This window comes from Hippopotamus amphibius, chromosome 12 (assembly GCF_030028045.1).
Source record: "Hippopotamus amphibius kiboko isolate mHipAmp2 chromosome 12, mHipAmp2.hap2, whole genome shotgun sequence".
NCBI lineage: Eukaryota > Metazoa > Chordata > Mammalia > Artiodactyla > Hippopotamidae > Hippopotamus > Hippopotamus amphibius.
In genome coordinates this window covers 98,908,946-98,932,459 of record NC_080197.1, presented here as the reverse complement: position 1 = coordinate 98,932,459, position 23,514 = coordinate 98,908,946, and the positions used below count along the sequence as shown (strand labels likewise).

Below are 23,514 nucleotides of genomic sequence, written 5' to 3'. Positions count from 1 at the left end.
GACTTCTGCCTCTAATCAGTCCCCCACAGAAATGATTCGAAACACATATTTTTCTGCCAAATGGAATTGGCATCTCTGCATCCTTGCAATTTTCCAGCTTTCCTAACTGGGCTAATTTCATGGTAGTTATCTCCACCTCATGACTCAAATCTATGCTGAAGAACTCCAAAGATCTTTAGGGGGTAGATGTCAAGTGACAACTCTTTCTCCATCTTATTCTTTATCCATTAGTTTGAGGGCTCCTCTGGGTCACTGGGAATATCTCTAGCAGCAGAAACTCTCCTAAGCATATAATTCAATTGGCTAGTCCCACTTTCTTCTATCCCCACTGCTGGCTCTCACTATCTTCTAATCAATATCTTTAGAGATATTGAGCATTTCTACTCAAGGTGTAAGGACAGGATGGTCTTTCCACTAAGACCATCAGTTCTGGGTACATGCTGGAAACAAAGTCATATACTAACTAGGCGTCAAAGGTCAGCCCTATCTGGCTTTCCTCAGAAACACACACAAGTTTTATATATTGGTAGTAAGTAGCCCCTCTTAATTTCTTTAATTTTTAAAATTTCTAAATTTCTTTAATTTCTTTAAGAGGGCCTGCTGAGAAATCTTGCTACTAATAGGGGTAGAAGCAAAATATTGGGTTGGCCAAAAAGTTCCTTTGGTTTTTAAGTAAAAATGAAAGACACATATTCCATTTTCACCAAGAACTTTATTGAACAATGTATTCACTCTTTTGTTCCACTACTTTCTGCCATTTTTCAGGCAACTTCATAATTCCATCTTCCCAAAACTTTTTATCTTTTTGAGCAAAGAACTCAGGTGCCTTTTACAGTCTTCCAGGGAATTGAGATTTTTTCCATTAAGAGAATTTTGTAAAGAATGAAATAAATGGAAATCTGGTGAATATGGTGGATGAATCAGAACTTCCCAGTTTTTGCTTGGTCATGAAAGAAACATGCGGCCTTGTGTTATCCTGATGGAAGACTATGCGTTTTCTGTTGACTAATTCCGGATGCTCTTCATTGAGTGCTGCTTTCAGTTGGTCTAACTGGGAGCAGTACTTGTTGGAATTAATCGTTTGGTTTTCCAGAAGGAGCTCATAATAGAGGACTCCCTTCCAGTCCAACCAAATATATAACATCACCTTCTTTGGATAGAAGACTGGCCTTTGGTGTGGTTGGTGGTGGTTCATTCCGTTTGCCCTACAATCTCTTCCATTTCACATTATTGTACAGTATCCACTTTTCATCGCCCATCACAATTTGTTACAAAACAGAACGTTTTTGTTACATTTAAGTAGAGAATTGCATGTGGAAATATGGGCAAGAAGGTTTTTTTCGCTTAACTTGTGTGGAACCCAAACATCAAAGCAATTCACATAACCAAGCTGGTGCAAATGATTTCAGCGCTTGATTTGGATATTCTGAGTATGCTGGCTATCTCTTGCGTGATGTAACGTTGACTGTTCTCAATTAATGTCTCGATTTGATCGCTATCAACTTCAACTGGTCTACTCGACCATGGATCATCGTCCAGCGAGAAATCTCTAGCATGAAACTTTTGACACGTTCAATCAGTCACAGCACCCTCTCCATACACTGCACCAATCTTTTTTTTTTGCATTTCAGTTGCATTTTTACCTTTCTTGAAATAATAAAGCATAATATACTGAAAATGTTGCTCTTTTTCTTCCATCTTCAATATTAAAATGGCTACACAAAAATTCACCAATTTTGATAAGTTTTTTTTTAATGCATGCGGTAATGACAGCTGTCACAAAATACAATCTAACAAAATTGTTTCACATGAAGTTAAAGGCAACTAAGCTCTGCTAGAGCCATCTTACGGAAAACACCAAATGAATCTTTTGGCCAACACAATAATACTGCATTTCAGGATAAGAGTATCTGGTAAGAAGCCAGTATCACCAAATCTGTCCTTTCCCTGGAAACCTAACCACATGTACCCCAACTTACGACTGACACAACTTGACTAGGTCCTGGTCAGTAGTGCTTGGCTGCAATCCCCGGATGTAGAGGTTGGTTTTACTCAGCTGGTCGTTTGCAGTGCTCCCGCTGCTGCTGCTGGGGGTACTGTTGCTTGGACTAGGTGGTGCCATTTGCTGAGACAATGACACATATGGCTGCAGGGAGAAGAAGAGAAGGTCAGAGGAATTATACATTTAGAAGCTTCAAAGTGAGGAAGATCTTGGCCCCTTAGAAAGAATGATTCCAAACTTTAACAGCAACTAAAGGAATTCCTCTCTACCATGAAGCAAGAAAATATTTAACTGTCCTACTTATCTTTCAGGGAAAATGAGAGGCCAAAATAAGCTTGTTAAAGGTTTTGAAAAAAGGTACTTTGTTACAGAGGAATGTTTTTATCATACAGATGCTGGAGACACAATTAATGAATGTCTCTTGAGTAAACTGTGTAATGAGACAGGACTAATAAAATCTAGGTTCCATTCAAAAATGACCAAGAGGAACTAATAAAAATTGATGAAATCATGAAGGTACAGAAAATTTGAACATAGATTATTCATAAAACTGTAGAATATGAGAATGCAAAATACCTGCAGGAGCTTGAAAATTATTATAAGCTTAGACAAATAAAATGAAATACTAATTACCATGCCAGGTAGTAAAAAATGAAATTTGTTACTATGCTGATAGGGGTTTAGTCATAAGTTATTTACAAGTTTTTAAAAGTTTAAAATACGAGTGAATAATAGATAAAGTTTGGTTAAGGAAATTCAGGATTTGGGGTGAAACATCTTTAATCTTTCACTGCTGATACCAGGACAGGCAACCAGACTCTGCTATATTTTGGGGGGTACTTCTGCTAGAGAAAAAATACCAGGTTGACTAGAACATGAATCCATCTTTCATGGCACATTTTACATCCATATGCTCTAATCAGGCTTCTAGTGTATACATACATATGGTTCATAATACTCTAAATTTGCATAATTATCTATAATGTAGTGCATTTTATCATATCATACTCATATTCCAGTTCTCCCTTGGCTTACAGCACTTTGTAATATAAATCTATTTGGAATTACTTCCATATAAAATGCTAGCGTCATCTCCAGAGGTTTTTTCCCCTCTCTCTCTTCTTTGGTGGTGGTGGTAGTAAGGGATTAGAATGGTGACAGAAGAAAAAGAGAAACATGAATATCAAAGAGAGGAAATCTTCCCCCCAAAGCATCTTAATGTGAAATGTACCTCTTGTATTTTATGCCTCTGACCTTTTGCAAACTTTAAAATAAAAATCTTTGCTCAGGCTAAATATATTGCACCAAGTATTTCCCTATTTTTGTTACTCTACACAATCACAAATACCCACTTGCAAAAACACAGTTCATTTCTTAGCTCTATACTGCAGCAAAGAAGAAACCCAATACCACATGCTGGAATGGCCCAAAGACCCATGACCTACTGTAGCTCTTGATACACCCTTTATACTTCCTATCCCTGTCCCCCTCAAAGAGCCAGCACTTATACTAGGATTTTCCATACAAAACAATCCACGTGCCAGAGGAATATGAATTACTCCTCTGTGGTGGTAGCGATAATCAACAAGTGCAGGGCATGGCATGTGCATGTTCTAAGCAACTTTCAGACAGCAAGACAAAAACAGTGCAAATAAACCTAAAAGTCATACATCCAGTGCTAGAAATGGCAGTATTTACTTTAAGGATGATGTTGAGGACTTCCTAGGTGGCGCAGTGGTTAAGAATCTGCTGGCCAATGCAGGGGACAAGGGTTCGATCCCTGCTCCAGGAAGATCCCACATGCCTCGGAGCAACTAAGCCCATGCACCACAGCTATTGAGCCTGCGCTCTAGAGCCCGTGAGCCACAACTATTGAGCCTGTGTGCCGCAACTACTGAAGCCCACACACCTAGAGCTCGTGCTCCGCAACAAGAGAGGCCACTGTAATGAGAAGCCTGCAAACTACAATGAAGAGTAGCTCCTGCTCTCTGCCCGCGCACAGCAACGAAGACTCAATGCAGCCAATAAATTAATTAATTAATTTCTCTTAAAAAAAGAATGATGTTGAAATCTCCACTGAATTAGCAGACATGTAATAATAATCAAATACTAGTGGTCTAGGTCCCCTCCGTCATCCCTACTATCGTAAGTGTACCATCTGATTTAAAGTAGAGGCAAGAAGGGAGTTCCTTGGTCATCCAGCGGCTAAGACTCCACACTCCCAATGCAGGGGGTCCAGGTTCAATCCCTGGTAAGGGAACTAGGTCCCACATACCACAACTAAGAGTTTGCATGTCACAACTAAAAAGGTTCCGCACACAGCAACGAAGATCCCACATGCTACAACTAACCTGGCAAAGGCAAATAAATAAACATTAAAAAATAATAATAGGGCTTCCTAGGTGGTGCAGTGGTTAAGAATCTGTGTGCCAATGCAGGGGACACGGGTTCGAGCCCATGTGCCACAACTATTGAGCCTGCACTTTAGAGCCTGTGAGCCACAACTACTGAAGCCCAAGCGCCTAGAGCCCGTGCTCCGCAGCAAGAGAGGCCACCTCAATGAGAAGCCCGCGCACCACAACAGAGTAGACCCTCACTCTCTGCAACTAGAGAAAACCCATGTGCAGCAATGAAGACCCAACACAGCCAATAAATAAATAAATAAATAAATAAATAAATAAATTTATTTTAAAAAATTAATTCAAATGTTTAAAATAATAATAATAATAATAAAGTAGAGGCAAGAAGATTATGACCTATGTCCTAATCATGGCTGTTCCTGAGTTCAGAATAAGATCACTGCTGGAGATCGTTCACTAAGATATGCCTTTCCTCATCTATAAGGAATTGCCATTATTGATCCTTAGCTGAGAAAGCCAAACTTCTTCTAAATATGAGATTCTAGGGAATTCCCTGGCAGTCCAGTGGTTAGGACTCGGTGCTTTCACTGCTACGGCCCGGGTTCAATCCCTGGTGGGGGAACTAAGATCCTTCAAGCCACTCAGTACGGCCAAAAACAAGGCAAAGCTCACATCACAGAGCAAAGAGGACATTCAGTAATTCATTTCACAAGTCTAGAAATGCTACACCTGGAGAGCCAATCTCATCTGATCCCCACCTCTCCTCTCCCCCAGTTTTATGCACAGCCACGCCTCTGCTGGTGGTGGGGGACTAATATACTGCAAGCTGCACGGTGTGACACACCCCACCTTGCCCCCAAATAAATAAATATGAGATTCTAGGCCTGGGGGTGATGGCAATGCCACCAGTAACGATGACAGCAGAAGCAACTCTAGCAGCATCGTATCAGGTGCCAAGCACTGGCAGACGAGATCACCTGCCTCAGCCAGAGTTCATCTACCCACTTTCCCAATGTGAGAGACTATTCCTAACAGGAAGTATCAATGATGCTAGGACAGGCCAAACAAGAACACAAGGGTTTACTGAGGAAAGAAATAAACTGACAAGAAGCTATTGGTTTGCTACCATAGTTATAACCTTGGTTTTAACACTAAGGTCTTAGCTATAATCTAAAAATATGACTTAGTCAATAATAAACTTGCTGCAAGGCCAGAAAAATTCCTAGAAAAAAAGATAAAGTTCAGAAAACAACAACAACAACCTTTTCTCTCTTGCTCTTCCCAAGCAGCTTCTGAAACTGTGATACAGGTTTGGCTCCAAAGAGAAAAAAATAGAAAAATATCCTCCTTTCAAGAGAACTGAAGAAAAAAAGTTGAGAAAGCCTCTGAGTAAAGCTTATCTGGCTTCTCAAAAGAAAATATTTGGAGAGACAATAGTAACTAATGTAAACAAATGATCCATGCTTACCTACATATGTAAAAGAGAAAAGGGTAGTATATATGCGAGTCCAGAGGACTGACATATTCTTACTGGGGGAGGGAAGGGCAGGGCAGTGTTTTCTCTCTTGACGCCTATGGGTCTGAAGCGGTTCTCTGTGGCCACTGGCCCTCTGTCAGGGCCTAAGCTAGAAAATGAAGAGCAAGACTTGAACTCTTTAAAACAAGGACCCTCACATTTGGCCTAGAATCTTAGATACCTGGGATGGTATTAAATTTGTCTTTAGAAATAAAAGATGGTAACATATTATCATGTAGCAAAGAAATATGCAAAGTTTTCCAGTAGAAGAGGTAGGTATGAGTCTTCTTATGAAGATTTAATTCAGAAAGTAACTGGGACTCATTAATAGGTTTATAAGCTGAGAAATTACATGGTAACATATATTTGAGAAAGCTAACACTAAGTGCACTACCCCAGCTGTTTCAGAGGGGTAGGAGACCACAGGTGGTGAGACTAGTTAGGCGATATTACACATGAAGAGAGGTTAGGAAAAAGTATAGAAGTTAAATTCAGACTTGCAGAATTTGAAGTTATCTGCTTGATGGATATATGTTGAATGCTTTTGGAATAAATACTGGTTAATTTATTCATTTAGTAAACATTTAAATATCTTAAAAATACTGTGCAGGGAAGGCATGAAAAGCCTGGTAGTGTGGAAGAGCCATGAAGTTTGATTTCTTAGCTAAAAGTAAATGCAGCGCCTTAGAAATATAGGCTTATAAAGGAGGTATTAATGCTTTTAGAAAGTTCTAGTATTGCACAAATTCTTTGGGAAATGGAGTAAATATAGCTGTGATCCTGAAGGTGGGAAGCAGTCTCATGGCTTTGGATCTTCCAGTGAAACCCAGGTGCCTATGAGCAATGGATTACCAAGGCAGAATAGGGAACACTGGATTGCAAGGATGAACTGATTCAATGCAAATGCTAGGGAACAGCAAATTTAAGGTTGATTAGAGACTAGAATCTATCAGTACAAGGCGCGTGAGAACACCAGCATGGGGAGAGCTTGGCTGTTTCCTAGAAGAGCAACGCCCCTCTCAGAGTGAACAACCATATGTAAAAGCTGAAAGAAGGCAAAGAAAGGTGGGACAAAGGGGTTAATGGATATAAAGTACTTAATATGATGCTTGGCATACAGCAAGTACAAACTGTAAAAATAATAAGTTATTATTTTAAAATTTGGAGTCTTTTAAAAAATGGAGTTTGTCTATAATTAAAGGACAAAATTCTCCTCCCTTTGCAGAATACAGATAACTCACCCAAATTGAGCTGTTATTTGTCTGCAGAGACTTGATGTTTCCCCTAGCAGTTCTTAAGGATCCAGGAAAACTTTGGACAGATGTTTTTACGGAAAGCACATGAAGAGATTTGAGGCTATGAGGCAGGCAGCGAGATAACTAATCAGCAAGCAGGCCCTGACCATCTTCAGAACTACCTCTCTCTGACCTCCTCAGAAAGTTACTTATGTCTAGATTATAAAACAATACCTTCTGTTCTGTTTTTATTGTCTAGGGCTGAGACCTTTAAGATAAAATATTGAAAAGACTTTACTTTCCTAAAGATTGGTGGGGTGGTATTTAAAGGATGGTTAGAGAACTATGCTGTAAAATATCCCATACAAATCTCTGGGGATAACAATCTGGGGAAGGGCTTATAGTATGGGGACAGAGAACTACATAACTCCTTCAGCTTCATCCAGAAAAAGAAAAATCAAACTCCCCCTTCCTGTAGCAGGAACTTTGTTTCCTGCCTTGCTGAGTTACAGGAAACTAGGAGAAGAGACAGTGTTCTTCCTTTTGCTCTTTTGCAAGAGATCATAATGGTAGAAGTGATACAAAGCCTACTTCCCAATCACTAAGTTTTCATCAGATCTTTAAGAGAATGATCCAGTCAGATGAGCTACTTGCTAACTAAAATCTAATGTATGTAACACACTGTCTTTATTTTAAAAATAAGGTTCTCTGATCGAGTGTTCATTTTGCCTGGTTTAATAAAATTCACAACCCTGTATCCATTCATTTGCTATCAAAGTCATCCCCAGGGACTTCCCTGGTGGTGCAGTGGTTAAGAATCTTACTGCCAGTGCAGGGAACATGGGTTCAATCCCTGGTGCAGGAAGATCCCACATGCCATGGAGCAACTAAACCCGTGTGCCACAACTACTGAGCCCGTGCTCTGGAGCCCGAGAGCCACAACTACTGAGCCGACTCGCTGTAACTACTGAGCCCACTTGCTGCAACTACTGAAGCCCACGCACCTAAGGCCCATGCTCCGCAACAAAAGAAGCCACCGTAATGATAAGCCTGCACACCGCAACGAAGCGTAGCCCCCATTCGCCACAGCCAGAGAGAAAAGCCTGTCCACAGCAACGAAGACCCAACACAGCCAAAATAAATAAATAAATAAAATAAAAGTCATCCCCATCCTGAGCCCTTAAGCCCTTAAACTCTATTGGCACTAGAGCAGGAGAAAACGCCACCCCATATCTAGTGCCTAGCTAAGTTCCTGGCACAAAGTATAGACATGGATATTTGCTAAAAGGAGTAAAACAAACTTAGGGGATTTTCTAATTGTGCATCATCTTAATAAATCCCTATGAAAGTCTCAGAGATACACAATCCACTGGCCTGACATCAAAATTCCTATCACAACCTGATATTGATGATCCACAAGACAAGTTCCTAGAGCCAGTGGTCTCTGGGACATATAGCACCTGAACATGTTTCTCTAAAATGCATTATGTCCTTGGGACTTCCTAGGTGGTGCAGTGGTAAAGAATCCACCTACCAATGCAGGGGACACAGGTTCGAGCCCTGCCCTGGGAAGATTCCACATGCCACAGAGCAACTAAGCCCGTGTGCCACAACTATTGAGCCTGTGCTCTAGAGCCCATGAGCCACAACTACTGAGCCCATGTGCCGCAACTACTGAAGCCCACGCACCTAGGGCCCGTGCTCCACAACAAGAGAAGCCACTACAGTGAGGAGCCTGCGCACCACAATGAAGAGTAGCCCCCACTCACAACAACTAGAGAAAGCCCGTGTGCAGCAACAAAGACCCAACACAGCCAATAAATAAATTAAACAAGTAAATAAAAATAAATTTATTAAAAAAATTTAAAAAATAAAATAAAATACATTATGTCCTGAGTTCTGTAATAACGTCTCCTAGTAAGAGAAAGTCCACTCTCATTGCAAAGCAACAGACCTCCTAATATTCACCCAAGAGACTGTTTGCATTATTTGACTCATTCAATAAACATCTGAATGCCAAATACATGCAAGCCCTGCTTAATGCAGAGGGGACTCACAGCTGACTAAGAGTTGTAAGTTCAATATTTCATAATAAATTTATATACACACCCACAAAAGCCACTAAGTCATTCACAAGCCAGGGCGTATAATCTAGATACCTAGCAGAACAAAATATGTGTGCTGATGGGGATCCAAGCAAAATGGTATAAGAACATGAAAGAAGAACAATTCCTGAGGGACAGGTGTCTCAAATAAGGTATTTGGGTTGTACCTTGAAGGATAAGTAGGATATCGGTTACAACAGGGAGCCAGAAGGAAATGCTAATCAAAATCCTAATGCAATATCACTTCATATCCACTAGGATGGCTGCAATAAAAAGATCAGGACTTCATCAAATTGTACACTCTAAATATATGCAGTTTATTGTCTGTTAACTGTATCTCAATAAAAGTTCTTAAAAAAAAAGATCAGGGCTTTAATCAAAAGTAACTTTGATGGCTATAATAAAAAATAACAAGTGTTGGTGAGACTGAGAAGAAATTGGAACCCTTGTGTACTACCAGTGGGAATGTAAAATGATGCAGCTGCTTTGGAAGACAGTTTGGCAGTTCCTAAAATAGTTAAACACAGAGTTATCACATGACTCTGCAATTCTACTCCTAGGTATGTACCCAAGAGAACTGAAAATGTATGTCCACACAAAACCTGTATACAAATTTTGTAGTAGCATTACAACAGCCAAAAGTAGAAACAGCACAAATATCTATCAACTGATAAATGGATAAATAAAATGTGGTATATCTATACATGAGCCTATTATTCAGTCATAAGAAGGAAAGAAGTACAGATACATGCTACAATATGAACCTTGAAAACACACTACGTGAAAGAAGGCACTCACAAAGGATCACTGATTCTATGATTCCATTTATATGAAATTTGTAAAATAGGCAAGTCTTTAGAAACAGAAAGTAGATTAGTCATTACCTATTGCTGGGAGAGGGGGATAACGAAAGAACTGGGAAGTTATGGCTAAGTGGGTGGGGATTCTTTGGGGGGGGGGGAGAGTAATGAAAATGTCCTAAAAGTATGGTAATGGATGCATGATTCTGTGAATATAAAAAAAGCCACTGAACTGTCCACTTTAAATGTATGAATTGCATGGAATGTGAATTATATCTCAATAAAACTGTTATAAAAATTTGATAGAGATGGGTGGAGAGAAGAGGACATTCTAGCCATTGAAAACATCTTCAGAGGGCTTCCTAGGTGGCGCAGTGGTTGAGAATCCACCTGCTAATGCAGGGGACATGGGTTCGATCCCTGCTCCAGGAAGATCCCACATGCCGCGGAGCAACTAAGCCCGTGTGCCACAACTATTGAGCCTGCGCTTTAGAGCCTGTGGGCCACAACTATTGAGCCCATATGCTGCAACTACTGAAGCCCACGCGCCTAGAGCCCGTGCTCCACAACAAGAGAAGTGATGGCAATGAGGAGCCCACGCACCGCAACGAAGAGTAGCCCTCACTCTCCGCAACTAAAAAGAAAGCCTGCGCACAGCAAAAAAAGAAAAAGAAAAAAAGAAAAGACCCAACACAGCTAATTAAATAAATAAATAAACAAACAAATAAATAAAATTGTTAAAAAAAAAAATCTTGAGATGTTAGGCTATCACAGGCTAGCATGACCCAGCACAGGATTCAGCCCTAGGTTGGTATCACCCTACTTCATTTCCAGGTAGAAAAGTCATAAGATTAATATATTTTATTGAAATTCAAGTGGAGGGACTTTCCTGTTGGCTCAGTGGTTAAGAATCCACCTGCCAATGCAGGCGACACAGGTTTGATCCCTGGTCCAGGAAGATCCCACATGCCATGGAGCAACTAAGCCTATGTGCCACAACTACTGAGCCCGCATGCCACAACTACTAAAGCCCGAGCGCCTAGAGTCCGTGCTCCACAACAAGAGAAGCCACCACAATGAGAAGTCTGCACACCACAATGAAGAGTAGCCCCTGCTCGCCATAACTAGAGAAAGCCCATGCACAGCAACAAAGACCCAACGCAGCCAATAAATAAATAAATTTATAAAAAAAGAAAGAAATTCCAGTGGAAATATGAATTATACATTAAATCATACCGGAGTAAGAAAGGAATATTTTCTGTAATTCCCCTTCCTGGGAAAAAAAAAAGACATTAAAAACAAAACAAAAACAGAAAGGTATCTCTGGAACGTGCAGAGTCTGAGCCAGAGAACCCACACCACGGACCTGCCCACCATACCTGGTTTTTGTTTTATTTATTTATTTATTTATTTTGGCCTCACAGCATGACATGCAGGATCTTAGTTCCTCAAGCAAGGATCGAACCCATGCCCCCTTCAGTGGGAGCTCAGAGTCTTAACCACTGGACCGCCAGGGAAGCCCCCATACCTAGTTTTAAAAGCTGACTCTTAGCACTTTTACTACTTCCTCTTAGCTCAAGTAAACCTGACATCATCTACAGCACCTCATCTCCTCCCCACTTCTCTTTCATGGCTCTTACCACTATAATAAAAATCTGTTTTCCACATCTCTTTAATAGCAGGGGGTGTTACTTACATTCATACCAGGTGATACTCAAACTAGGTCTCAAGTATAAAACTGACATTTTAAAACCCTAAGTCAAAATAACTAAAGAATCCTCAGTTAAGCATACAGCCAAACGTATTGCCTAGGAACCCATTTGCCCTCCCAGATCCACTTGCCACTTTTGTCCACCTTCCTTTATGCCTTGGAAGCTGACCATACAGAGTGTATGAACAGGCTCCCTTGCCCTCTGGCTTCCAGTTGGGTTTGGCTAGCCAGATACACACCAGTAGGATATCAAAGGGCAGGAGGAGAATGAAACCAGAGTATTTCTTTTCCTAGCTTCTTCCCTTGCCAGAATACCATGATCTGGCTGCATAGCTCTACTGAGGCCCACAGTTCTCTCCATATAGCTACTCTTAGATTCTGGTAATCTCTCTCAATTCTTTGCCCTTTTTGATCTAGAGTAACGCAGGCTCTGTAATTGCTGGCCACAAGGTATTCTACGCTCTCTCACTGGTTCCCCTAAGTCCCTTTGTAAATAGTCCCTTTATTACATCTTTCTCAAATTACTCCGTTTGGGTATGCCATCTGTTTCCTTTTGGGACCCTGAATGATGAACAAACCATTCTACCTTAAAGACTCAGGTGCAATAGGATATGTACCAGAAACTCTTGAGAAACTCTACTTTCTTCAAGATTGGATAAAGAACCTACTCACTGTGTAAAAATGCTCGAGGCACAGTTTGATGCAGAATTCTGTACTGTATCTTTTTGTCTAACAATTTAACAGTATCTTAAGTCCTATCATATTTATGATTTCATTTCATCTTCCAGACAACTCTGTGAAGTAGAGCAGGTGATGTGTTATTTCCGTCTAAAATTTAAAAACTGAGCTTCAGCTTTATTTCAACACCCCCTCTGTTATGTCACCTCACTTTTTGTTAAGCAGAACCAAGTAATGGAAACCCTAATACTGACAGTATCCAAACCAATGCAACCAGCTGAGTAAACATGTAAAGCAGTCCCTTACATGACCCTACATCCTTTCTTTCCCTTCTGGAAAGAAAACAGTTCTAACTTCCCTGGCAATAGATAGTGTCTAGTCAAAGCAGAACATTTAAGGAACAAAGGCATTTGAATTGTGAACCGAATAAGTTAGAAGAAAATCTCTTACATAAGACTGGTGCTTACATACATTGACTAGAGCAAGAGCCTTCAGCTGAAATACATGGGCAATTCTATGGGGGCGGGGGGGGGCATAGCCCTTTTAGGCACTGTTTTTAGGGAGCACAAACCCATGCCTCCATCTCAAGGAATGACCAACTATGCCACCAGTTTGTGGGTAAATGTCAGTGTGGCAATATCTCATATGTATCAGGAAACACAGAGCAAAAGTTTACCTAATTCTCAGGACAGAAAAAGGATCTTTGAAGGTTAAGTAGCTTAAGTTTGAACATGACAACCAACTGCTTGGGAAGAACATGGGTAGGATACAACCGAGCCCCCGTGGAGTATTATTCTGCATTACATAACCCTCCACTACTCTGCCTGGCTGGTGCATCACCTGTGTTCAGGAGGAGATATGGCCTGAAAAGGAGCTGCAAAGTGAAAAAGAATAACAGCATCATTGGAGCTTCAGAGCTTGAAAAGAAGCATATGTGTCTCTCTTCCACAATACACTTGCCTCGGAAAGAGAAAAGATAAAGGAAAAGATAATGCCTGCCTATAGTTTATTTTGCCCTACCTTGTCATTTACCCTGTTTTCATCATTTGACACAATTTCATTTTGGTCAGAAATATAGAGATCACAAACTCATAGGAAGTCAGGAAACATCAGCATTCCTCTTCTTCACCCTTTCACTACCCATACAAAGAATACCCAGATTGGTAGATTAAGGATCTCGTTTTATCAAGGCCTGAAATCCCCAAGTCATGAAAAGATTCTGCTCTTGTGATCATTATGGAAATGTTTTTGATTTGTGGTCATTATAGACATAGTTTTGATTCACCAAACAATAAACACTGGCAATACTACACACCTGAAGGAAGTGGCCTAACCCAAGAATATGGAAGGTATATGTGCCTAGTCTATTTTCAGATCAAAATAAAATGTATATATGCAACCACCTAGCATTTCATTAGGTATATAAAGTTTAATCCTTATTCTAGCCTGCCCCTTTTTTTTTTTTGCCATGCCACACGACATGTGGGATCTTAGTTCCCCAAGCAGGGATGGAACCCATGTCCCCTGCATTGGAAGCATGGAGTCTCAACGACTGGATCGCCAGGGAAGTCCCTCTATCCTGCTTTTTATAAGTCACAAAAAAATTGTGGATATAATTTTTCAAAGTCTGATATAATATACACAGAAATATGTCTACAAAGATACACGAGAAACAGTTAATAATGTTGGCCACTAGAAAGACGAACTAGGTATATGGAAGATGGGGTGAAAACAGACTTTTTCTTTATTTGTTCCTTTATACTTGTTTGAACCTTTTATATTTTATACCAAGTCCATACATCCATTATCTATTTAAAAACAAACCAAAAAAAAAAAAATCTCAAAGTCTGACATATTATTTTTTTTAAAACTAGGATAGAATGTTAACATGCTTGAGTCCATACAGCCTGACTCCTGGACCCACGCTCTCATGGTTCCTAATATACCTTGAATCTCAAAACAGACAGTGATCTGAACAGAACTAGTCCTTGGGAAAGTGTTAACCTAGTTTTTCAAACTCATGGTCTTAAAGTACAGTTGGGAATGGGGCAGAAGTTGGAGGTAAGGGGTGGAGGGGAGGACTCGTTGCCAAAGTATGAACTGAATACCAAAAGCCAACTATAAACACAAGGATAAGGTCTCCAAAAAAGGAAGAGGAAGAGAAAGTTCTATAAGTTCTATCTAGTTCCTGGATAGTAATGTGGAAAGTAATGTAAGAATTTTTGCAAGGTTCAGTGCCCATAACCACATAAAGATATACTACTTACATAATAGCTATGGTGTACTCGATCCACAAATAATAGAAAAAAGGGAGATCCCTATTTTCTTAGATTGATATATTAAAACAAAACAGCTATTTTTCTTTCTCTTTATTACAATACAGTTTTGACAGAACTTACAGAGCAGAATCTCAGGTTCCTACTTACCTTTGCAATCCTTTGGAGGTGAAATTGGAAGAAAATTTATAATGAGAATAAGAGACTTATAGCTTAGAGGCAACCCTCTACTACCCCTCACTTCTTTCCTTTTCTCTAGACTCCATTCTCTTACTCCTTTCCATTGTTCCTCCATGTCTCTCTTCTTCTCTATCTTTGCTTAAGCTTACTCCTGACAGTTGCATTCGGTGGTATCCTTAAGTAATAACTAGGCTGGTTGTGGTATTAAAGTTGCTCATATGTTAACCCACTAAAAGAAAAAAAAAGACAGTCCTGGTTCAGAAGATGGGAAGCAAAGTTTAATAAGAGTAACTTTTTTAATCATGGAAAACATACAAAAGCAAACAGAAGAATATAATGAATCCCTACACATGTACCACTTAGGTTTAACAATTATTCATGGGCAAACTTGCTTCATCTGTAGCTCCACCTATTTCCCTACCTCCCATATTATCTCAAAGCAAATATCAAATATATAATTTCATTACAAAATATTTCAGCATGTAACTCTGGAAAATCTCTTTTAAAATATAAACCCAAATATCTCTATATCATGTAAAAATTAATATCTTAATCTACAAAACAGAGTTAAAATTTCTAATTGTTTAATACATGTCAGAATCGTTTTGTTTTGTTTTATTGTTTATTTTTTCTTTCTTTTTTCTTTTTTTTGGCCATGCTGTGTGGCTTGTGGGATCTTAGTTCCCTGACCATGGATTGAACCTGGGCCCTCAGCAGTGACAGCACAGAGTCCTAACCACTGGACCACCACCAGGGAATTCTCCAGTTTATTTGTTTGAAATAGGATCCAGATAAGGTCCATGTATTGTCACCAGTTGCTGTGTGTGACACATCTTTTAATCAATAAGTTCCCTATCCATTCCTATTTCTTGCAATTCTTTATTTTAGTACTTTTAATTAATTAATTAATTATGGCCACCCTGGATCTCCACTGCAGCACACAAGCTTCTCTAGATGCGGTGTGCAGTCTCACTAGTTGTGGTGCGCAGCTTCTTTAGTTACAGCATGCAGTCTCTAGAGAGCATGGGCTCAGTAGTTGCAGCCCACAAGTTTAGTTACTGTATGTGGGAGCTTAGTTCCCCGATCAGGGATCGAACCCAGGCCCCCTGCATTGGGAGCACAGACTTTTAACCACTGGACCACCAGGGAAATCCCCTATTTCTTGCAATTTATTTGTCACGGAAATTCTTGTGCTTGTACCAGCATAAAAATTAATCCATTCAAAAACCATTTAATTAGAGTTACCATATGATCCAGCATTCCCACTCCTGGGCATATATCCGGAGAAAACTCTAATTCAAAAAGATATAGGGGACTTCCCTGGCAGTCCAGTGGTTTAGACTCTGTGCTCCCAATACAGGGGGCACGAGTTCGACCCTGGTTGGGGAAATAAGATTCCACATGCTGCTCAGCGAGGCCAAAAAAAGGAAAAAAAAAACAACATATGCACCCCAATGTTCACAGTAGCACTACTTACAATAGCTAAGACATGGAAGCAACCTAAATGTCCATCAACAGATGAATAGATAAAGAAGATTCAGTATATATATGTACAATGGATTTTTATTCAGCCATAAAAAAGAATGAAATAATGCCATTTGCAATCACATGGATGGACCTGGAGATTACCATATGAAGTGAAGTCAGACAGAGAAAGACAAACATATGATACACTGATATGTGGAATCTAAAAAAATGATACAAATGAATAGTTACAAAACAGAAATAGACTCATGGACATAGAAAACAAACTTATGGTTATCAAAGGGGAAAGGGGATGGGGGAGGGATAAATTAGGAGTCTGTGATTAACAGATATCTGCTACTACATATAAAATAAATCAACAACAAGGACCTACTGTATAGCACAGGGAACTATATTCAGTATCTTATAATAACCTATAATAGAAAAAAATCTGAAAACAAATATGTATATATATACATATATGTATTTGAATCACTTTGCTGTACACCTGAAACTAACACAACATTGTAAGTTAACTACACTTCAATAAAAAGTTGTTTTCGAAAAAAATTTATTGTGTCTAGTATTTGAAGAATAGAAAAAAGAATCTATAAACGAACAATCATTTATTGTATCTAATATGTAGCATGTGGAGAGGCTATGAAGAAATGCAAAATGAGAGAAAAGGTTGGCCTTCAAAAGGCATAAGATATAACATAAAAACAGAACAATGACATAAAAACAAAACAAAATCAAAACAGAACTTCCTAGTAACAAGGCAGCTTCTCTAAAGTGACTATTTATGTTAACCTCAATTTAACTGACCTTTTATTTTATTATCTTTTTCTCAGGCAAAGGAAAGGGAAAATAACAAATGCTGGCTATTAACCATATTCTAGGCCCCAGAGGATTTTGGTATCTAATATAATCTTTACAAAGAAGATAATGAGATAGGTATAATTTCCATTTTCTTTCTTTTTTTTTTTTTCGGCTGCGTCAGGCGGCTTGCAGGACCTTAGTTCCCTGGTCCCCAGATAAATGGCGGTGAAAGCACCAAGTCCTAACCTGACTGCCAGGGAATTCCCTCAGTCTTCATTTTAAAAACTTTTTATTTATTTATTTGTTTGTTTATTTATTTACTGGTGGGAGTTGCGTTGGGTCTTCGTTGCTGCACGCGGGCTTTCTCTAGTTGTGGAGAGCAGGGACTACTCTTGGTGTGTGGGCTTCTCATTGCAGTGGCTTCTCCTGTTGTGGAGCACAGGCTTTAGGTGCATGGGCTTCAGTAGTTGTGGACTGGGGTTCAGTAATTGTGGCTCACGGGCTCTAGAGCTCAGGCTCAACAGTTGTGGTGCACAGGCTTAGTTGCTCCGAGGCATGTAGGAGCTCCCCAGACCAGGCTCACCAGGGCTCGAACCCATGTCCCCTGCATTGGCAGGTGGATTCTTAACCACTGCACCACCAGGGAAGCCCCTAGAGTCTTATTTTTGACTGAGGATCATCTGGTTCCCAACTCCACATCCTTTCCATTGCTGTTTCTCTAAACACAGGAATGGCAACAGCTTTCATGAAGTATAAGCGAGGTCAACAATTAGCTCCAATTACTTTTTTAAGAGATCAGTTTCTAAAATGTGTTCAACTCAACAGTCTAAAACAACACCAAAAAAAAGGTAAAGAAGGACTTCCCTGGAGGTCCAGTGGTTAAGACTCCGTGATTCCACTGCAGGGGGTGCTGGTTCCATCCCTGGTCAGGGAACTAAGATTCCACATGCCGCTTGGTGCGGTCAAAAGAAAAAAAAAACAAAAAAAAACAGGTAAAGAAATTTAGCTTATCAATTTACCTCAATCATCAAAAAGTCAACTAGATTTAAGCACTGGTCTGATATGTGAAAATGGAACTAAACTGAAGAATCTGATCATCTTCGCTGGGGAAAACACTTACTGACCACTCCATTGCTCCCTTCAGTGTGGAGGGACAGACATCAGCAAATCGCTCCTGCTGTGCAGGCAGCTCTAGAAGCAGCAGCATAGCTCCATCCTCTTTCACTCTGGGGGTTCAGCTTCCTGAAGGAAGCACACATTCAGCTTTGCTACCTTACACACTGGTGAGGTTTCACAGAGGCTGCCCCACAGGGGAACTTCATAGTTTCTATTTGATTTGGTTTCAATCACTGCTTGCACCTAGGTGGAGAAATCTGTCTAATTCTGGCAGTATTAGAAAATCCACTGGTCCATACAAGCTACCTTCTTGAATATTAGTTTTATCCGTAATAAAGGTGTTGTTTTTATTTCCATTTGTCAAACTTTTTTCTTATTTCTCATCTGGAGTGGAGGAAGAAGGATGCTTCAAACTGAAACCCTCAAACCCCAACAGTCTTTAAGGGTTAGGCAAGTATTACCTTTGGTAGTGAAATGGAGGCCAGGGTAAAATGTTAGCGTGTCTGGCCCTACCAGTTTACAAATCCTATAATTGTAAAATAATGATTTAGTAATAATTCAATTTGGGACAAGAAAAAAATCATTTTCATTTATAACATAAGACCTTTATTTTACAAATGATGAAAAATCAGATTCAGTTTTGATATAAGCACTCAATTATTTACTATTCATTTAGCAATTGAGTAGGCAATGAATCAATGTTTACTAAATGTTTTTTCAAAAGTATATTTCTTAACTATAGAGCCCATTAACTAGTAGAAAGTGGTTAAAACACAGGCTCAGGGCTTCCCTGGTGGCACAATGGTTAAGAATCCACCTGCCAATGCAGGGGACGTGGGTTTGAGCCCTGGTCTAGGAAGATCCTACATGCTGAGGAGCAACTAAGCTCATGCACCACAACTACTGAGCTTGCACTCTAGAGCCCGCAAGCCACAACTGTTGAGCCCACGTGCCACAACTACTGAAGCCCACACACCTAGAGCCCGTACTCCACAACAAGAGAAGCCATTGCAATGAGAAGCCTGCGTACTACAACCAGGAGTAGCCTCCACTCCCTGCAACTAAAGAAAGCCTGCACGTAGCAACATAGACCCAACACAGCCAATAAATAAATAAATTTATAAAACAACAAAAAAAAACAAAAAAATCACAGGCTCAAAAATCAAAGACTATGGTTCAATTCTAGTGTTGCCGTGTACTAGCATGAGACTTTGGGTAAGTTTCTTAAACTTACCTGCAAAATGCAGACAGTAACAGCACCTAAGTAATAGGATTAGTGTGGAGATTAAAATAAATACATATGAAGCTCTTATAGTGCCTGAAACATAAAAGGAGCTCACATCCATTCATTCAATGAATACTTAATACCCACTTTAGAGTACAAGGCACTATGTCAGGTACCAAGGACAAAATGCCTAGCTAAAGTGGTCTAGAGACAAAGACTAGAGATGGTCTTGGTCCTAACAGAAGTCAGAGTTTAGTAGAGAGAGAGCCATTAATCAAATGATCACAAAGTAATTGTATAATTACCCAGTGTAATAAATGGGCTAGGGAAAAAAAAATAACAGATGGCTGTGACCTACTTTAGTTAGTATAGTCAGAAAGGTGACATTTAAGTGAGACTTCACGGATGAGCAGAAACTAGCCATTCAGAGAATGAAATAAAAAATCATTCCAAAAACAGAAATGGGCAAAAGACACGAAGTGAGATTTTCAACTCAATCTGAAAGAAACAGAAGGCCAGTGAATCTGGAGTGTAATGAAGGATGGAGGGGTAGGCAGAACCTTCCAGGCTATCTTAAAGTACTTGGCTTTCATTCAACACAACAGACACTCAGTGAATGATTTTATATAAGAAAAAAGTTATAAGATCTGATCTGTGTTTTGAAAATTTTACTCTGGTTACTATGGGAAGAATGAATGAGATTGATGCAGGAGTTGAAATGACAAGCTCAATCAGGTGGCCACTGCAACAGTCCAAACAAGAGACAATATAGTATGTAATTGGAGAGATGGCTGTAAAGATGGAGAGAAATGGAAAGATTTGAGATTTAGTCTATAGATAGAATCAAAGGACTTGCATATAAATTAGATGTAGGAAAGTACAGTATCTAGATGAGTAACTGGATGGGTGGTGGTATCATTTGCTAATACTGCACATATTGGGGCAGGGAGAGCCAATTTGAGGACTGCAAAGCAATCATTACATTTTGAACATGTTAATTTTAATAACCTATGAGACTGCTAGATATAAAGCAGTTGGATACACAGAGGAGAAGTCTGGTCTAGCAATTATCTGTATATCTGTTAGCATAGTAATAAGTGAAATCTAGGAATAAAGTATATTTAGAGAGAAGGCAAGAAAACCTAAAGAACTATAAACACTCAGAAGTTGAGTAGAGTAACTGACAAGGAGGTCAAAAGAGGAGGGTGAAAGTGCAAGTCCCAAGAAGGTTGTGTTACCAGAGACAACAAAGAGTGTTTCAAGAAATGGGGAACAGTCTAGCAACACTACTAAGAGGTTATGTAAGATAAAAACTAAAAAACAAACAAACAAAGCACTAGTTGGGTTTGGTAACTTAAAAGTACTATGGACTAGACCAAGCAGAAGAAAGAATCAGTGAGCCTGAAGAGAGATCATTTGAAATTATCCAACCTGAAGGAAAAACAAAACAAACAAACAAACAAAAAACAGAATGAAAAGGAATGAAGAGAGCCTATGGGACTTACAGGGCATATTAATAGAAACAGTCTATGTAGCACTGGAGTCACAGAAGAAGAGAGGGAGAAAAGGGTAGAAAGCTTATTCAAAGAAATAATGGCTGAAAACTTCCCAAATGTGGGGAGAGATGTGGACACCCACGCTCATAAAGCTAATAGCTCACTCCAAAATTTCAATCCAAAACAACCTTCTCCAAGATGCATTATAGTAAAACCATCTAAAATCAAAGACAAAGAATTCAAAAGTCAGTTAGAAAAAAAAAAATGTCTCCCATGAGCAGATTTCTCAGCAGAAATCTTGCAGGACAGAAGAGAACAAGATGATTCAAAATGCTGAAAGAAAAAAAATGCAAAACAAGAATACTTTACCCAGCAAAGTTGTCCTTCAGAAGTGAAGGTGAGATAAAGACATTGCCTAACAAAAGCTGAGAGAGTTCACCACCACTTGACCTGCCTTAACAAGAAATGCTGAAAAGAGTTCTTCAATCTGAAAAGAAAGGATGTTAACTAGAAACATGAAAACATATGAAAATACACAATGCACTGGTAAATGTAAACATATAGTCAGATTCAGAATACTCTAGTACTGTAATGTGGTGGTGTTAACCACTTAACTCTAGTATAAAGGTTAAAGGATCAAAAATATTAAAATAGCTATAGCTACAGTAATTTGTTAATGGATACACAATATAAAAAGATGTAAATTGTGACATGAAAAACATAAAATTGGGGGGGTATAAAATGGTAGATTTTGTATGCAATCAAAGTTAAGTTGTTATCAGTTTAAAATATACTGTCATATCTATAAGATGTTTCAAGTAAGTAACCACAAAACAAAAACCTATAGTAGATATACATAAGATAAAAAGAAGGGAATCAAAGTATACCACTATCAAAAATCATCAATTCACAAAGCAAGACAATAAGAGAGGAAGAAAGGAACTATAAGACAGCCAGAAAACAGTTAACAAGATGACAATAATAAGTCCTTACCTAGTTACAATTACTTTAAATGTAAATGGATTAAATTCTCCAATCAAAAGGCACAGGGTAGCTGAATGGATAAAAAAACAAGTTCAAATGTTTATGCTGCCTACAGAAGACTAACTTTGCTACAAGGACATGCATAAGAATAATGTGAAGGTTTGGAAAAAGATATTCCACACAAATGGAAACCAAAAGAAAGCATGGATAACTATACTTATAGCAGAAAACAAAACAAAAAACAAAAACTTTAAGTCAAAAGCTGTAACAAGAGACAAAGAAAGTCATTATATAATGATAAAAAAAGGTCAATTCATCAAGGTGATATAACAACTGTAAATGTATATATACCCAACATCAGAGCACCTAAAATATTAAGCAAATATTAACAGATCTGAAGGGAGAAATAGACAACAATACAATAACAGCAGAAGAGGGCTTCCTAGGTGGCAAGCAGTTAAGAATCCACCTGCCAATGCAGGGGAAACGGGTTCGATCCCTGCTCCAGGAAGATCCCACATGCTGCAGAGCAACTAAGCCTGTGTGCCACAACTATTGAGCCTGCACTTTAGAGCCTGTGAGCCACAACTATTGAGCCCATGTGCTGCAACTACTGAAGCCCATGCACCTAGAGCCTGTGCTCCACAACAAGAGAAGTCACAGCAATGAGGAGCCCACGCACCACAACAAAGAGTAGCCCCCACTCACCGCAACTAAAGAAAGCCCATGCACAGCAAAAAAAGACCCAACACAGCCAATAAAATAAATTAATTAATTTTAAAAAAACAACAATAATAGCAGAGGATTTCAATACCCCATTTTCAGTAATGAATAGATCACCCAGACAGAAAACAATGGACTTGAACTATACTTTAGATCAAATGGACCTAGCAGACATATACAGAACCTTCCATCTAAAAACAACATAATACACCTTCTTCTCAAGTGCACGTGGAACATTCTCCAGGATAGAGCACATTAGGTCACAAAACAAGTCTCAGTAAATTTGAAAATATTGTAATCATACCAAGTATCTTTTCTGACCAAAATAGTATAAACTAGAAATCAATAACAGAAGAAAACTGAAAAATTCAAGAATATGTGGAAATTAAACAACACACTCCTGAACAACTAATGGGTCAAAGATGAAATAAAAAAATATCTTTAAACAAACAAATATGGACACACAACACACCAAAACTTATGGGATGCAGCAAAAATAGAGCACAGAAGGAAGTTTAGAGTGATAAATGCCTACATTAAGAAGGGGGAAAAAAAGATCTCAAATAAACAACCTCAAGGAATTGGAAAAAGAAGGACAAATTAAGCCCAAAGTTAGCAGAAAGAAGGAGATAACAAAGATCAGAGCAGAAATAGTTTTTTAAAAAGGTAAAACTGACAAACCTTTAGCTAAATTTACCAAGAAAAAAAGAGAGGACTCAAAGAAATAAAATTAAAAATGAAAGAGAAGGCATTACAACTGATACCACAGAAACACAAAGGATCATAAGACACTGCTATGAACAACCATATGCCATCAAATTGGA

The 23,514-nt window shown here is 39.1% G+C and overlaps 1 protein-coding gene across 5 annotated transcripts in view; it reads right to left on the bottom strand.

Moving 5' to 3' along the window:
* The window catches only part of RBMS2 (RNA binding motif single stranded interacting protein 2), a 63,995-nt gene that overhangs the window by 24,521 nt on the left and 15,960 nt on the right, over positions 1–23,514 (bottom strand). For all 5 annotated transcript variants that reach the window (XR_009048419.1, XR_009048417.1, XR_009048418.1 and 2 more), the window contains one exon: positions 1,980–2,146. Coding sequence is in view for 2 of the 5 variants with exons in the window: in XM_057702357.1 (XP_057558340.1) it covers positions 1,980–2,146 (167 nt within the window). In the remaining 3 variants the exon portion in view is untranslated. The remainder of the gene's footprint in view (positions 1–1,979; positions 2,147–23,514) is intronic.